Source organism: Musa acuminata, chromosome BXJ1-5, assembly GCF_036884655.1.
Source record: "Musa acuminata AAA Group cultivar baxijiao chromosome BXJ1-5, Cavendish_Baxijiao_AAA, whole genome shotgun sequence".
Classification (NCBI taxonomy): domain Eukaryota; kingdom Viridiplantae; phylum Streptophyta; class Magnoliopsida; order Zingiberales; family Musaceae; genus Musa; species Musa acuminata.
The window spans coordinates 9,883,249-9,900,931 of record NC_088331.1 but is presented as its reverse complement, the minus strand read 5'-3'; the positions used below and the strand labels follow the sequence as shown (position 1 = coordinate 9,900,931).

The 17,683-nt window shown below is 41.2% G+C and overlaps 1 protein-coding gene across 7 annotated transcripts; it reads right to left on the bottom strand.

Annotated features, from left to right (window-relative positions):
• Positions 1 to 4,948: 4,948 nt before the first annotated feature.
• On the bottom strand, positions 4,949 to 6,996 carry LOC135673710 (UPF0496 protein 4-like). 7 transcript variants are annotated; one of them, XM_065182936.1, is made up of 4 exons: positions 6,838 to 6,977; positions 6,642 to 6,727; positions 6,380 to 6,486; positions 4,949 to 6,258 (listed from the first exon to the last, which is right to left on the bottom strand). In XM_065182936.1, the coding sequence occupies exon 4, from the start codon at positions 6,229 to 6,231 to the stop codon at positions 5,101 to 5,103; it is 1,131 nt and encodes a 376-aa protein (XP_065039008.1). In that variant the 5' UTR covers positions 6,232 to 6,258; positions 6,380 to 6,486; positions 6,642 to 6,727; positions 6,838 to 6,977; the 3' UTR covers positions 4,949 to 5,100. The 7 variants fall into 7 exon arrangements, with proteins under 7 accessions (XP_065039008.1, XP_065039005.1, XP_065039007.1 ...); XM_065182933.1 differs by having other exon boundaries at positions 4,949 to 6,241; XM_065182935.1 differs by lacking the exon at positions 6,380 to 6,486 and having other exon boundaries at positions 4,949 to 6,241.
• Positions 6,997 to 17,683: the final 10,687 nt, after the last annotated feature.

Genomic DNA, 17,683 nt, shown 5'->3' with positions numbered 1-17,683 from the left:
AATCACATGCCTCAGGCACTATTCAGGCCTAGCCTTTGCCATAACAGGAGTTTTTCTCTGCTCATCCACCTCAGGCGCCATTCAACCCGAGCCTCCGTTGTAGTGGGTCTTTTAGTGTGAGTCGAGTTTTTCTCGACTCATGCGCTTTGGACGCCATTCGACTCGAGCCTCCCACTATAGCGACTCTTCTATCACGGATCGAATTTTTTTCGACTCATGGGCCTCGAGCACCATTCTGCTCGAGCCTTTGTCATAGTAGGTCTTCTAGTGTGGGTTGAGTTTTTCTCGATTGATATGCCTCTTTGGGGCGATCGAATTTTTCTCGAATCACACGCCCCGGGCACCATTTAGCCCGAGCCTCCACCGTAGCAAGTCTTTTAGCGCGGGTTGGGTTTTCCTCGACTCATGTGCCTCAGGCACCATTTGGTCCGAGTCTCCGTCGTATCGAGTCTTCTAATGCGGGTCGGGTTTTTCTCAATTCACGCTCTTTGGACGCCATTCAACCTGAGCCTCCATCATATCGAGTCTTCTAGCATGGGTTGGGTTTTTCTCAACTCATATGCCTCGAGCACCATTCAGCTTGAGCCTCTGCCATAGCGAGACTTTTAGAACGGGTCGAGTTTTTCTCGACTCATGTGCTTCAAGCGCCATTCAGCCCAATCCTTCATTGTAGCAAGCCTTCTAGCGTGGGTCACGTTTTTCTCGACTCATGTGCCTATTTGAAGTGGCCTCGAAGAAACACTTGATCACATCGTGAAGGGTGGTTCCATCGTAGGAGGGGAGAGTCTGCTTTCCTCGATCAGTATCAGTAGTGGGAGGAGAGAGAAAGAGCATATCTTCTTCACATCTTTCTTGATTGATGCCTTAGTAATGCAGGAGAGAGAGAGGGACACTTGTGTTAATCATTGGAGGAGAGAGATTATCTCTTCTTTATAAATCTCCTTTAGCTTATAGAGCGAGGCTCATTCCACTACTTAAGTCTCTATTGTTTCATAAGCTTTCTCCTTATTTCTAGCTCTAAAAACCTAGTTGATCCTTAAGTCGTCTATCGTCTGACTTTTGCGTCTCAAGTTGGGATGTCTCTCTCCTCTCGTATAAGTTCCTCCCAATCCACTAGCCATCAGTCGGTTGAGGTCCATACTCTGCCCTCTTATAGTTCGGGGGTGACAGAGGTCCTGGCCTCGTCCTAATCGAGAGGGGGTCCCGTAAACCTAAGTGTTTTTCAAGATTCTGAGTCCATAAATAGTCAAATATTTTATCTGGATCGAGTTCGAGCTGCAGGCTCCTTGTCCCAGTCAACGTCCATATAATTTGGTGCTCAGGTCTTTGTGTTTGTCCTCTGATGCCCTTGAGGTTGGACTCCATCTTCCTCTTCACCTAGTGATAATGCCATACATCGAATGATGAGGCATATCGTAAACTCAGATGGTGCTATTCAATGGTGTTTATCGAAGAATGCAAGCGCATGATACCTCAACTCATAAGTTCTTTGTAGCTTGCTTTCGACTATGCAATGGGAAAAATGGCTACTACTTAATCATTCCGGGAGAGAGGGGGCTTCAAAGTCAGTGGCACCCTCTCGAATAATAAGGGTTGGAAGGAGCGTTTCTTTTTTTGTAAGTCTAGGTCGGGATTGGGGATTCAACTTTCCCTGGTCGACACACTCCATAGATAACATTCCTCCCCTACTATTGGATGAGGAGGGGGATCAGTTACTTCGATTAAGAAATATACTCTCTTTATCCGGGGTCATCCGAAAGATGAATATGGACTGACTGATCGATATGGGTCTCAATTCAACTCCATGAGATATGACCTGAACCTTTCATCACCGCCTTCAATCTTCTATGGTCTCACAATATTAATCCTTTTATAGATATAGACGTATATTCCCTAAAGAAGTGAGGATGTGGCTCATGATGAGTTACAATATTGCATAAATAATTACTGAGGTGGGAGATTGAAAAGAAGCCATATATGAAGCAGGTGCATGATTATGCAATGGGAAAAATGGCTACTACTTAATCGTTCCGGGGGAGGGGGGCTTCAAAGTTAGTGGCACCCTCTCGAATAATAAGAGTTGGAAGGAGCGTTTCTTTTTTTATAAGTCTAGGTCGGGATTGGGGATTCAACCTTACCTAATCGACATACTCCATAGATAACATTCCTCCCTTATTATTGGATGGGGAGGGGGATCATGTACTTCGATTGAGAAATATACTCCTTATCTAGGGTCATCCGGAAGATGAATATGAACTGACTGATCAATATGGGTCTCAATTCGGCTCCATGAGATATGACATGAACCTTTCATCATCTCCTTCTTCAATCTTCTACGGTCTCTTGATATTAATCCTTTTATAGATATAGACATTTATTTCTTCAAGAAGTGAGGGTGTGGCTCAGATGAGTTACAATATTGCATAAACAATTAGTGAGGTGGGAGAATGAAAAGAAGCCATATACGAAGCAGGTGCATGGTTAATCATCAACTTGCTTATTGTGGGAAACCATTGGTAAAGGAGCCATACAGTGGTGCGTCTCTAGACAATTTTGATATGGAATAGAAAGTCCATGTTTCACGTTTGGATGATCCGAGCTCCATTGCTGAGCGGTATCACTAGGCAATGTTCTCCAGCTTACAAAAGTCAATAGTGTTTTGCAGTGGTCAGATTGACTGCATTATCGAGGTGTGATTGAGATAGGAAGAGAAAGTAGGACAGAAGGACAACAAAGAAAAGAAAGAAAGGAAGAAACTCTTTTATCCTATCAATCGATGATTAGCGATTGTCACGTTCATTTAAATTATCTTCTCATTCATTATGATAAGAAAAATAATAATAAATTTTCTTCTTTTTCTTTATGAAAAGGTAAAAATCCTAAACTCCTTTTTCTTTTTTTTATTACAAGGAAGGGTATCACAAACTTCATTCCCTCTCCTTCTTCAAAATATAAAAATACATCCTAAATAAGAAAATGAGACAAAAACTCTTTCTGTTCTTAAACTATTTGAGCCCATATTTAGGGATCTCGAATTACCAACTTGAGGGTCGAAAGGATCGGATTGAAAAACCTCCTTCGACCTTGGTCTTTATGTACGTACTACGTTGGAAGTGTAATACTTCTACTTCGAGAGCGCAACACTTCTACTTTGAGAGCTTGATACTTCTATCTCGAATCCACCTTGGAGTCATCTCAGAAGCTCAATACCTTCACTTCGGAGATACATCGAAGACATTTCGGACAATCTTACACATACGAATCCGGAGCATGTTGAGATAACCAAAATATCAACGATATTTTTTCCTAACAATAAGTATTCATAGTATCCTTTGTGACATTTTTATAGTTGCCTTTGAATTTGTTCAAATTACAAAAGAAAAAAAATTGAAAAAGAAATATGCAGACGGGAGAGTAAGGGCTGGTATTGGAATGTTAGTCCCTCTTTAAATGGGCTGCTCTTGGGCCTGTATAACTGGGCCTAACGACCCATGTTCACCTTGTACAATTGACCATCCGTCCTACAGTGATGTATTTTTCAGGAATAGTACACTGGCCTCGTATATAAATATATAAAGAAATACCGAGGGCTATGCTCTACAACACAGATATATTTAATTGACTGTCATGGGAGTGGAGATAGACCGAGCACAAATTTACAGGCATATCAAGAACAATATTTATCTCATCCTAAGCAGCTATGCATCTCTAGAACGTATCTAACACGAACACTGCTTGTTTCCCGGGCGGCTATGCTGATCTTATCATCTGATGTAAATAATGGACGAGAAGACCGAGCACATTCTTAACAGAACCACTGCAAGCTAAAAAGGTTAAAAGGCCATTCATTCACCACAGACACAAGCCTTGAAATTTCCCTACCTGCTCTTGGCATGTGTAATCGAATGAAAAAACCAAAAAACAAACCAAGGGGAAAAAATATATATACAAATTTAGCTTGCAAGGAAAAGACACCGATATATAAAATCCACTTTAGAGTTAATATAAAAATGATGACATGGTCGAATTTTGCACACCACAATTATAGTTAAATTGTAAAGAAATGCACCATATTTTTTATAATTGGAATTGACTATCGAAGTAACGATACACAAAGCCCATTATAAGACTGATGACTCTTTTGGTATGTTCGCAACATAAAATTATTTCTTCTATCGAAAGGCTAAGCTAATCGAATCAATTATATAATAACTTAAGTATCAAAAGGATATTATGAAAAATAGAAGGTCAATGCAACGAGAGTCTAATTTGTCCAATGCCAACATGAATCAATCTGGGATTAATTTGAAAAAAAATCTTCATTAGTTCCAAATCAACTTTTAATTCAAACAAGCAAAATTTGAGTTAAGAAGAATCAGATTAAATTTTCTTTACTTAGAATACTATCATAAAGTAAGTAGTGGAATACTAACATAAAGTAGTCAAGCGATGCTATTGTGTTTGACCTTTGGTCAGGGAAAGAGATTAAGACATGTTCTTTAGCAAAAGATGAAAAAGGTCTCCCAAGTTCATTCGGCATACCTGGTCAGTCGGTGCAGGCGACATATCAGCACAGATCTCTAGCGTATCCCAAATGCCAGCCTTAATATACTGAATAAAGAGAAGCTGATCAGTGAGGACATGTGCAAAATCATAAGCTTTAGAAATATAGCCCATCCAAAGTTTGAAGCTCTCCAACACAAGGAATCAACTAAACAACAAAGGCAGCAAATAACAAAACCCTTTTGACATTTAGAACATCCAAGATGCATACTCGTTCTTCCAGATAATGCTTAAATCTTATTTTTGGTAACAATCCTATTTGAGTTAAGGCAGACATAACGTTTCCAACATTATAATCGCTGATATAATGCTTCCCACAAATAATAACCATCATCACCTTCTTCCTTTTAAGCCCATTAACACCACCAAATGCTATCTATGTATGTAGTACAAATACCAGCTTGCCCCTCATTTACAGCATAACTGAAGTACAACAAAGATACATTGCATGCCCTTCTCAAGTTCATTATCAACACGAAGGAAATTGGGCCCAAAATCCAACAAGACACTGAGAATACATAGAACAACAATCTGACATCAAGACTTCAAGGCATTAACACTAATGTCTTTTGTCACCATAGACATTCTAAGATTACAAAGCAAAGCATCACGCCCCATTAAAATAATTTGGAAAAAGTGATCAGCTTGCTTCGAAAGAGAATCTAGCTCATGGCCAAGCGTCCGTACTCCAGCTGCCAGATTGGTAACACAATCTCGCAACCATTGTCGTCGGAGGTCACTACCTTTCCCCGGTGTAATGGATCCGGATCCATCTTCAAGATTAATCCCATCGCTATCCTGTGCAGGTTCTTCTTTATAACTGACGTCGCTAGTCAAATCACACAACCGCGAAGCACATAATTTAACCGTTTCTATCTCTTTGAACACTGCCACCTTCCCACTTCCAAACTGTCTCTTAAATTCCCCGTTCACAACAGCTTGCAAGTCTCCGAAAGCCTCAAACCAAAGGAACCCATCGGAAGCATGCACGTCTATAGATGGCTTTGAGCAGCCTGACATTGTCGCCGAAAAGATGCCAAAAATAAATACAGTCATAACTCTAAATCCGTACAAGGCTCTCATGAGTGCCTTCCCTTTGGAGCTCTTGACCTTTGGGAAACCAAGCGTTCCTTGAAGACTCACAATGATGGCAGGACAGTTCTCTAGTTTGGGACTCTTCGAATCAATGCGTTCGATCCATTCATGAAGATACAAGTGAGCCTTGGCGAGTTCTGATGATGAAGGACAACTGGTCGAGATGTCCACGAGATGCAGCACATACTTGAGGAGAAGTTGGCCTCGATCCAATCGGGATAGCTCGGCGATTAAAGCGATGCAAATATCAAGCAGCTTCACGCTGCTGTCCAAGTATATGTTGGTCCACTTCTCATCCCAATCGGAAACGGGTAACTGAAGCTCATTCATCAGAGTTTTTATGCTATTGTGTGTATGCGACAAGAACTCGATAGCAAGACTCATCCAAGATAGAGTAAAGACATCAGAAGCATCCTTTGGGCTGAGCTTCTTTAGGTTTTCTGCCAGGCTTTGCTCAAAAGAGAACAATAATTTACGAGTCTCCACCGATGGATTCGATCCCTTGGGGAACATAATCCGAAGGGGATTTCCAAAGGGAAAGAAAGGCCGCTGTCCATCATGTGCTCGACTCATGTTGGTTCAACTGTACCCAAATAAAATCTGTTCTTCAGAATGGCAATCAAACGAAAGCTGGAAATCAGCTTTAAATATATCCATTAAATTATATATAAATACCATTTCAAGCAAATAAACTCCTAAACCAAAACCTAAAGATGCATACCCAGCAATCTGCCATGATCTACCATCGAAAAGGGTTCGCAACAACAACAGCGACCAAAAGAAACCACGCCGCGAAAAGCACGACACGAATGACTTGCACTGGTCTATCTGCTCGTGGACGGGATTAATAGATAGATGATTCAACAAAAGCGACGAAACAGAGGAAGGCATCGAGAAACGCCCAAATCTCAAATGAACAACTTCGTCGGCGCTGGCAGAATCAAAAGAAGCCGAAAAGGAACAACAATCGATAGGATCCGTACCCTTATAAACCGGCGACCAAAAATTTCTGCTTCGGTTCTTGCAGAGAAATCTCGGATTCAACGATCTGCCCATCCATCCACGACAGCTAGGCGAGATCGTGCGGATCGACATCATCACGCACAAACTAAGGAACAACATCCGCCGAAAAGAATCGGAAGCGAAGGCTTAGAGATCGAGGAGGAAAGGGCTTCGTACCTGAGAAAGCGGGTCGCAGCGGAATCGTACGACGAAGAAGGCGATCGACCGGCCCTAATGCTCGAATGTGACGGTTACAACGCACCGGAAAATATCTTCTCCCCCATCCCGGTTTAGTACGCGCCCGAAACTTCTAGAGGTAGGTACTCGAAGCGTTGGGCGGCCTAAGCTCCGATTGTTTCATGTGGCATGACGGGATTGGCTGTTCGGCTGAAACATAAACAGGTAGAATCAAACCGTTAATAGCTTACAGGTGGAATCCTAATGTCGCATAAACTAGCATTTGTGTAAGATGAAGGCGTTGGCTGCTGGCTTCGGTTTAGCTGATTTGTGGGGTTGCGTGGGTCGTCCGCTTGTCGTGATTTATTTGGGTGACGGGCATGAAGATTCGATATTCAATTAGGTTTTGGAGTGATTTCAGGTCCGAGAGGGCTGAGGTGGGCAAAGAGTCGAGAACTTGTGGGTCCCGTCCGGCTCCTCCAATGAGACCGTTTGCCACCCTCACGTACGTGGAGCCCCAGAAGCCAAGCCGCTTAAACACGTCAGTGCAGACGAGTCAGCAGGTAGGGTGGCTAACGGTCTTCATCCTTTCGATGAGCTCGGCTAAGAATGCCGAGCCGGCGGCTCCCAAGAGACCGAGTTATGCCTCCATCGTCACCGGTTATCGAAGCCATTCTATTGTGCACAGATTTGGTTGTCGCATGGGTTTATACGTGAAGCAGGAGATATAAGTGATGTCTAGATGAATTTTATTTGAGTCGTATAGATTTCGGATTACGAATCCTATAAATATCGTGGTCGAAAAAATTTATGATATAATTTTTTTCCTATATAATAGTAAAAATATCGTCAACGAGAGATGCCTACCTTCACGTGGATAAGTGTTCAAGACAAACGGTTATAAATTATCTCATCTTTATCGTCCACATGGACAAGAGACCTAGTAGAGACTCTTGTAAGCGATTAAAAAATATCTTTTTATTAAATATTTTATCTCTTTACGACTAGATATAAAAGCTCATCTACAACATAATGAAAAGGAGGTTACATTTTTTTGACTACTTATGTTCACATTCATATATCTATGATTACTAACTTAAGCATCGAAGGGATCAAGTCGAAAAATCTCTTTCAACCTTGGTCTTCATGTAAGTGACACATTGGGAGCTTGATATTTTTACCTCAGATACACCTCAAACAACCCTAGGCATATAGGGTCAGACTATGTCGAGTTGACTAAGACGTCAATGACTTCTCTTATCATTTTGATGATAAAAGGACCTGATATTACAGGAATATCAGGTAAAAAGGATTTGCCCCTGACTTACAGTACTTTCACTCAAAAGGGATAGTAACCACCCATTTCGCACATTGGTGCCTCTACTTCAATGTGGACATTAATGCGATACTGTCGTCTATTCAATAACTTGGGCCTCTCACCCCTAATGATGACCCTGAGCCATATACTCGTCCCAACTGATGTATTCTTGAATCTCACCCAGTAATTATAAACAATAACGGGCATAATATAGGCCAATAGGCAACACCACTAGCTTAATCATAGTCACTGGCACAACCACCATTAGCACTGACAACCATCAAAGTTTCCTCACATAACGTGGTGTCGATATCCTAGGAGCTCTCGAGACCCATCGAACCACTGATCGAGGGGGCACTTTGTCCCTCAATCATAGAATTCAGTGGATCACACTACCACTCTACCCTACTTGAATTTAATTGACATATTTGATGAAGGATTCTCTACGGATCTAACTAGGTAGATGGACCGATACTTAAAGGAGATGCGATGAGAGTTCCAACAATCAAAAGGGGAAGTGTTGGTCAACCACACCTTAGATCGATCACCATTCACCTAGAAAATCTAAGAGAAATCGGTTCCAATGAAATTTTGCCTCCTATCGTTAGGGGTATTCGATGGTAGTGTCGACCTAATATAGCACATTATAATTTTTCATGCTTAAATGTCATTATATGATACTTCGGATGCTTTGATATATCATGCCTTCTTAACCATATTAAGAGGCCTAGCACAAGAATAGTATACGTACTTAAAGTCGCTTTCCATCATTTCTTTTTCCTTACCTGTAAACTTCACTTCCTCAGAAACTTATGCCTACAACCATTAGTGGCAACGCTCCTCGGATTCAAGCAAAGGGAGGAAGAAATGCTCACAGACTTCGTCGTTTGGTTTATAAGTGAGATTCAAGACATGTTAGAGTCCTATTCATTACTTATAATAGAAACTTTCATAATAGGGCTAAAACCCTCTTGCCTCTTTTGGTTGTTGATAGAGAGACCACTAGTAATTATACAAGAGGCACTTTAAAGCGTCAACTAATATATTATCGCCAAAACAATAGTCTTGAGCAAGCGTGAGAAGTCATGCAAAAGGCCAAAGCAGGAGTGGTCATAATAAGTCTCAACCCCGAGACCACCATGGCAAAGGATTTATAAACAACCTGAGTTACCTCGCACAAGGTATGAGTTGACCTCCCTAAATATGGCTAAAACTGTAGCTTTCTGTAAATAAAAGAGAATAGACTCTTGAAAGACCCTCACCCAATGAAGACCCCAATGGTGAAGAGTTTAAATATTATCGGTTTCACTAGGATTATGATAATGACATGGAGGATAGTCGCCACTTGAAAGAATAGATTGAAGAACTCATATATTAGGGACACCTCGACTGTCCATCGAAAGCATCGAGAACTCTCACCTTGATCTCAAAGGTTAGTAGAGAGATAGATTAACATTATTATTAGTGGACCTATCTCAAGGGGAGATAACTCCTTAGGTCATAAGGCTTATATCCGAGTTATCATTGAAAAGCGCTTGAGGACAGAAGACAATGAGGAGATAATCTTCAAGGAGAAAGAGACGAAGTATCTTGACCCGCATCATGATAATATCTTAATAGTTTCTGTGAGGATGATTAATGCTCAGGTGAAGAGGATCATAATTGACATAGATAACTTTATTAATATTCTCTACTTTGATGCTTTTAAAAAACATGGATTGTTAACTAACTACCTTACCCTGCTAACGTCTTTTTAACGTCTTTGCTAACAGGGTTCACTAGTGAGACTCTATCTCACCTCTCGGGATCATGAACCTATATGTTGTATTCAGAGATGAGGCTTGTTCGAAGAGAATACCGGCTAAATTCATAGTGGTAAATATCTCATTGGCATACAATATGATTATAGGTCGACCCATACTGAACAGATTAAGGATGGTAGTGTCGAGCTACCATATAGTGATAAAGTTCTTAACGAGAACCGGGATTGGAGAGCTAATAAGCAACCTAAGGGAGTCACGCTAGTGCTTCTTGACAATGGTCTCTCTACCAAAGAAGGCCCAACCTAAGGCACCACCTATAGACCCTTGAGACTCTGCTAAGTTTGTCCCACGTATTGAGTCAATGTAGGCATTGATTGAAGCACCCCTAGACTAGACCTAGTGCTTCGGAAAGCTGAAGTCAATGGCCCAACTAGATCCGAGGTAAGCTAGTGTCAAATTAGAAAGGTCCATATCGAGTTATTAAGGTCGTCTAAAACAAAATCTATCACCTTAGGACAACAAAATGAGTGGTGCCGATAATGACATGGCACATTGCAAACTTAAAGAGGTTCTATCGTTGAGACATCCTTTGGTTTTTAGTTCAGGGTGATAATGTCCCAAACGTCAAGCCTTGATATATTATGTCTTTGGCGCTAGTTATAAAAAAAAATATATATTTTCAGGGTATAGGTGTTGCAAGTTGAGAAAAGAAAGTTTCACTACTTAAAAAGACTACACCAACATGGCCGGGCCTCTACATCTAAAATAAGACCTTGACCTACCGAGATAGAGATTGGTCAAGAGGATAAGCCCGATGATGCAGTAAGGAAAAGACATAAAGACGAAGTCAAGTAGGCAGACTCGATGACTCAGTAAAAACCAACACCTCACGAGACAAGATAAGAATTGTCTCCTCCCTAAGCCTCGCGACTTGCTCGAGGAGCTCAAGTTTGTATTGCCTCATTGAACCTAGCTCTCGATGAGATGTTGTTTTGCCTCTTCTAGTTGTCTCACCAGCTCGACCACTCGAGTCTTTACCTTAATGACAAGCGTTGAGCCTTCCCTCTTCTTCTTTAGCCCCTCCACCTCCTCGTAGAGATTATCAATCATAACAAACTACTAATAAATGATGGAATCAATATCATGTACGTTGTCAAGAAGGGTCATGATGTAATAGTGATATTATAAGTCAAAGATAAAGAGGCATCTCTACAAGTGTAAAAGTGACCAATGTGTGAAAATCACAAAAAACATAAAAGAAATCAATTACAGTAGGAGGCACAAGACATATTATAGTTAAGGTGCTTGAGTTAGGAAAACCCAACCAACATAATAAAAAATCCACCACGGTGGGAAGCATAAAACAAAATATACCCAAGATATATAAATCGAAAAAATCGAACTCATATAATAAGAAACTCACCATGGCGAGAGACATAAGATAAAATATACTCGAGGCATATGAATCAAGAAAACCCGACCTGCGTAATAATAAATCAGTCATACAAGAGACATAAGATAAAATGTGTTCGAGGTGTATGAGTTGGGAAATCCCAACCCACATAATAAGGAACCTGCTAAAGCGGGAGGCATAAGATAAAATATGATTGAGTTGCATAAGTCAGAAAAACTTGACCCTAATAAGAAGAAGCATACTATAGCGGGAGGCACAAAATAAGATGTGTCCAAAGCATATATTGGAAAAACCCAACCCACATAAGAGTAAACTCATCATGATGAGAGACACAAGAGAAAGAATGTTTGAAGCAAGGAAGTAGAGCACTAACAACTCTTTTACTCGAGGTGGATAAGCCACTACCCAATATAGCCCATTAACTTGGAAGCTTGTAAGAGAGAGAGAGAGAGAGGTATGTAGACACTTGAGTAGAAACGAGCCCCTCTACTCAAGGTGGGTCCCTTGATAATATGAGTAGCAGGTCGATGATGGACTATTGCTATGTCTAAAAACATGACCCCCCTCCTCCATAATGAACAGAGGAGATTGCCTTGACACCACCTATAGCCCAAGGTGTGGAGGTCAGGAAACTGGATCCTCTCCTCTACAACAAATAGAGGATACCACCTCTGTGCTACCTCTAGCTCATAGCTTGCCTTAATAACGAACAGGGGAAGAGGGGTAGGGTGGTGATAAGGGGCTTCACAGCATCCCTGCTGTGGACCCATTGCCCGATATAGGTGTTAGTCATATGTGCCATGTAAGCCAATCACGTGAGTGATGGTATGTGTGACATGCTACATAATATTTATATTAGATATTGCATATATTGTGATATCCATAAATATGTGCAATAAGAATCAGATCGTGATGAGATCATGATAATGAGATTAATTCACATTTGAACACAAACTCTAAATAATCTCGGTCGTAGATTACTCGAAATAAACATCGAGATAATTGGACAGACTGGTGTGCTGTATACCCATATATATGATGAAGGCGGCTGGTCTCGTAGCTGCTCATGTGGAGATATTAGGGATACAACACAGGTGCTTATTAGAAAATGAGTTCACTGATTGATCTGCTCATGAAATACTAGATGGTTAATGATACCTCATTGTCAAACAATGGTTTCGTTGTCTCAATTGTGTATTTGGTTCTTAGACTTGAGATATCAAGGATATCCTGTATAAGTACTCCACTCTTTGATTCTAGATTTATAAATCTAGCATAACCGATCATCAGGAGTGATAGCCAACCTTATGAGAGCAATTGAGTGTCAATAGATGATCACCCATTCTCGGTTACATAAGAAAAATATCTTATATATTCTTACTCAAGCAAATCCCTAGTTAGGGTTATTTGAATTGAGAGAGAAAGAATTCTCTAGGAGAATCCGATTAGAACAAGACTTGAGTAGATTTTGTATGAGCCTGATAGTACCATGTCCAGTATATGATTTCTGAGATATTAGATGGATGAGGGAGTATAGATGCACAATAACTAAGGACAGACAAATATAATGGATTGGATTCTCTTGTATCGTTTGGAGACTATGGCATAGTGGCCTAGTACGTCCATAGTCGATGACTCGAGTGAATGATTACGGAGATAATAATTCACCAAGTCAGAATAAGTTCTGATAGGTATGACTCATAGTCAGCTCGATATTTAGCCTAGAGGGTCACACACATACGGTAGGTGTTGCAACTAATAGACGTTCGGATATGAGATATCTGATGGAATCCCTATCTTATTGGATATTCAGTAAACCCCTGAATTATTGAATCTTGTGGATAAGATCAAATAAGAGCCAATAAAAGATTATTGAGTAGAGATCTATTAATCTAAAAGGCTTAGGTTATTAGATGGAGATCTAGTACTAAATATAGCAGGATCTATTATGGTTAAGTTGATAAAGACCTCTATAAATAGGAGGGAACCAATGGGGCATATGTCAGACCCCGTTTTGGCTGTCACCTCCTATTCTCCTCCCTCTTTCTCCTCCTCAGCTGACAATCTCAATTTGGGGCATGTGGACGGCAAGAAGGTCCGACCCCTTCTTGATCGCATGGTGCACGTTGAGAGGAAGATCATGTAGCGATTTGATGAGCGTTTTTGTCATATCTACCATATGGATTATCACTAGAGAGAAGGACAATTGGTCTCCTTCATCCATTCTTACAGATATGAAATTTGAGAAGGTTATACGATCTTTCTAGGTAATAAATCTATCTTGACATGCGTGATTTTTCGATTTTATATTTTATTTTTGCACACCAATCATCGCATAACGACGAAACCTATTATTTTTTAAAAAATTTGAGATTTTAATTTTTCTGTTCTTTCGTCGCGCATGTGATGCTCTGTCTAGATTTCCCAACAATGGGTTCCTTGAGGATGAGAAGAGGAAGAGGAGCATCGCTTGCAACCTACTTGAGCTCCTCTCATAGCTCGCCTTGATAGTGAGTAGAGGAAGAGAGGTAGGTCGGTGACGGAGGGCTTCATAGCATCCCTACTGTGGATTTATTGTCCAATGTGGGCCCCTTGAGAATGAGCAGAAGAGGAGCCCACCCGCACGCTACTTGTAGCCTATCTTGGCTCCTCTCATAGCTCGCCTCGACGATATACGAAATAAGAGAGACAAGTCAGCGAGGGGTCTTCGTAGCATCCACATTGTAGATCTGTTGCCCAATATGAGTCCCTTGGGGATGAGCAGAGGAGGAGCTCACCTCTGCATCACCTGCAGCTCGCCTCGGCTTCTCTCATAGCATGCCTCAACGACGAGCAAAAGAAGAGGGGAAGGTCGGCAATAGACCATCGCTAGCAACACTCACACATCTTGTTTGTAGTCCTAAACAAGCTAGGAAGGTCAAGAAACATGACCCCCCATTCGATCGAGGTGGGTCCCTCGACGACATGAGGGGCAAGTCGATGATGGATCACCGTGAATAACACTCATGCTCCGCGCCTATGGTCTGATGGGGATAAAAAGAGGAATAACCTTTGTATAGGAACGAATACTAGAAGACCAAAATATGCAGCGGAATAAAATGGAAACACAATCAAACAGAACACCAAGATATACGTGGAAAACCCCTTCAATGTGAAGGGTAAAAACCACGGGGCAAATTAGAGATAATCCACTATGAGAATAATGAATATACAAATCTCAATCTCTTGCCCAAAACCCAAGCAACAACCACAAGAGAATAACTGGGATACAAGGATCACGTCACTGCCCACAATATCTAAAACCTCCCCAAGTAATCATAGCAAGAGTCTACTGTAGATTTGATCTAACCTGAGATGAGAACACTGCTAGATGATTGTGAACAGTCTCTCTGCGTTGTCCTTGTCTTCTTCCCTTTCTTTCTCTTCCTTTTCTGCCTTGATCTCCTTTTTCTCTTTGGAATCCCGTGGCCTCAAAGATCTGTCTTGTTGCTGCCTTTTTATAGCCTTAATCTGCCTCTAAAACGCAGCCACCACACCTCCCTAATCTTAATTAGGGTTAGGTTAAGAGAGGGTGTGGGCTGTGGGCTGATAAAGCCCACATGGGCTGAATATGGGCCATCAGCCCAACAACCTCCCCCTTCAGCCCATAAGGGAGGCTGTCCCATGACTCCTCAATGTGAAGCCATGCCGACCAACTGTCGGCATATCTCCTGTCTTTCTTTTGGTAAGGTCTTCGTCAACATGTCTGCTCCGTTGTCATCTGTATGAATTTTTTGAAGCTGCAACTGCTTCTCTTCAAATACATTTCGAATCCAGTGGTATCTGACATCTATATGCTTTGACTTGGAATGAAACATTGGGTTCTTACACAAATGGATGGCACTCTGGCTGTCACAATGCACCACATAATTTTCTTGTTTCAGCCCCAATTCTTGTAAGAATTCTTTCATCCATAACATTTCTTTACATACCTCTGTAGCAGCAATATATTCTGCTTCTGTGGTGGAGAGAGCAATACACCTTTGTAACCTGGATTGCCATGACACAGCTCCCCCTGCAAAAGTAAGTACATAACCTGAAGTAGACTTCCTCGTATCTATATCTCTGGCCATATCTGCATCTGTGTAACCTGTCAACACAGGTGGTCCACCTCCAAAGCTTAAACAAACCTTAGAGCTCCATCTGAGATATCTAAAAATCCACTTCACCGCTGCCCAGTTCTCTTTGCCTGGATTTGCAAGAAATCTGCTAGTAACACCCACTGCATATGCGATGTCTGGCCTCGTACATACCATTGCATACATTAAACTTCCAACTGCTGAAGCATAAGGAACCTTTTGCATTTTCTCCTTCTCCTCATCACTTGACGGACTCTGTTCTGAGCACAACTTGAAGTGACCTGCAAGAGGAGAACCAACTGGCTTAGCATTGCTCATACTGAATCTTTCCAATACCTTCTCGATGTATTTCTCCTGTGACAACCAAATCTTCTTGTTTTTCCTGTCACGAGAAATCTGCATGCCTAGTATTTGCTTTGCTGGCCCCATGTCCTTCATTGCAAAAGACTCACTCATTTCATTCTTCAACCTGTCAATTTTAGACATATCTTTCCCAAGAATAAGCATGTCATCAACATAAAGTAAGAGAATAATAAAATCCTCACCAAACCATTTGATGTACACACAATGATCTGAAGCCGTTCTTTTGTATCCATTTTCTGTCATAAATGAATCAAACTTTCTGTACCACTGTCTTGGAGCTTGCTTTAGCCCATACAAGCTCTTCTTCAACTTGCAGACAAAATTATCTTTACCTTTGACTTTGAAGCCTTCTGGTTGCTCCATATAAATTTCCTCCTCCAAATCACCATGAAGGAAAGCTGTCTTCACATCTAACTGCTCAACCTCCAAGTCCTGGCTAGCAGCAATACCAAGAGCAACACGAATAGAAGACATTTTAACAACAGGAGAAAATATCTCTTCAAAGTCAATACATTTCTTTTGACCAAAGCCTTTCACAACCAATCTAGCTTTGTACTTTGGTTGAGAACAATATTCTTGAGTCTTCAACCTAAAAACCCACTTGTTCTTCAAGGCCTTTATTCCATTTGGTAGCAACACCAAATCATAAGTGTGGTTCTTCTGAAGAGCATCCATCTCTTCCTGCATAGCAGCTAACCACTTCTCTTTCTGCTCACTCTCAACTGCTTCCTGGTAACTCTCTGGTTCACCTGCATCAGTAAGCATCACATACTCATCTGTAGAGTATCTTCTGGAAGGTTGACGTTGTCTAGAAGATCTTCTCAACTGAGGTTCTGCGGGAACTTGCTCTCCTACTTCTTCTTGCTCAACATGTCCTACAGGTAGATCAATATCAGGTTCTACACCATCTTCCTGCATATCTCCCCCATCACCCTGATATACTGGAGGAGTAACTGGGTCACAATCTGCTAATACTTCTGCAGAAGTCTTGGATGGTGCCTTCTTCTTCAAATCCTCAAAGGTTTGATCCTCAAAGAAGATCACATCTCTGCTCCTGAACACCTTCTGCTTTTCTGGATCCCAAAGCCTGTAACCAAACTGATCATGTGAGTAACCAAGAAAAATACATTCTTTAGACTTACCATCCAGCTTGGACCTCTCATTATTTGGAACATGTGCAAATGCACGACAACCAAACACTTTCAAATGCCTGTAGGAAACATCTTTCCCTGACCATACATGCTCTGCAACATCACCATCTAGGGCTGTACATGGTGATAAGTTGATCACATCAACTGTAGTCCTCAAAGCCTCATCCCAAAACCTTTTGGGTAGCTTGGCCTGTGAAAGCATACATCTGATCTTTTCCATGATGGTACGGTTTATCCTCTCTGCAATTGCATTATGCTGAGGTGTACCAGGAACTGTCATCTCATGTTGGATTCCATGTGACCTGCAATAGTCATTAAACAATCCTATATACTCACCACCATTATCTGATCTTATGCATTTCAATTTCCTTTCTGTCTCCCTTTCAACCCTGGCATGAAACTCTTTAAAGACATTAATAACCTGATCTTTGGTCTTCAAAGCATAGGCCCAAACTTTCCTAGAAAAATCATATATAAAAGTGACAAAATAAAGTGCACCACTTATACCAAGAACATCAACAGATCCACCAGGAGTTTTTGTCCTCAAAGGACCACATACATCTGTATAAACACGGTCTAAGACATGCATTTTTCTAGACAAAGCAGCACTAGCAAATGAAACTCTATGTTGTTTACCAGCTAAACAATCAATACAAGGGTTCAGATGTATACCTCTGAGATCTGGTAATACCTCTCTCTTGGAAAGAGTTTGCAGCCCC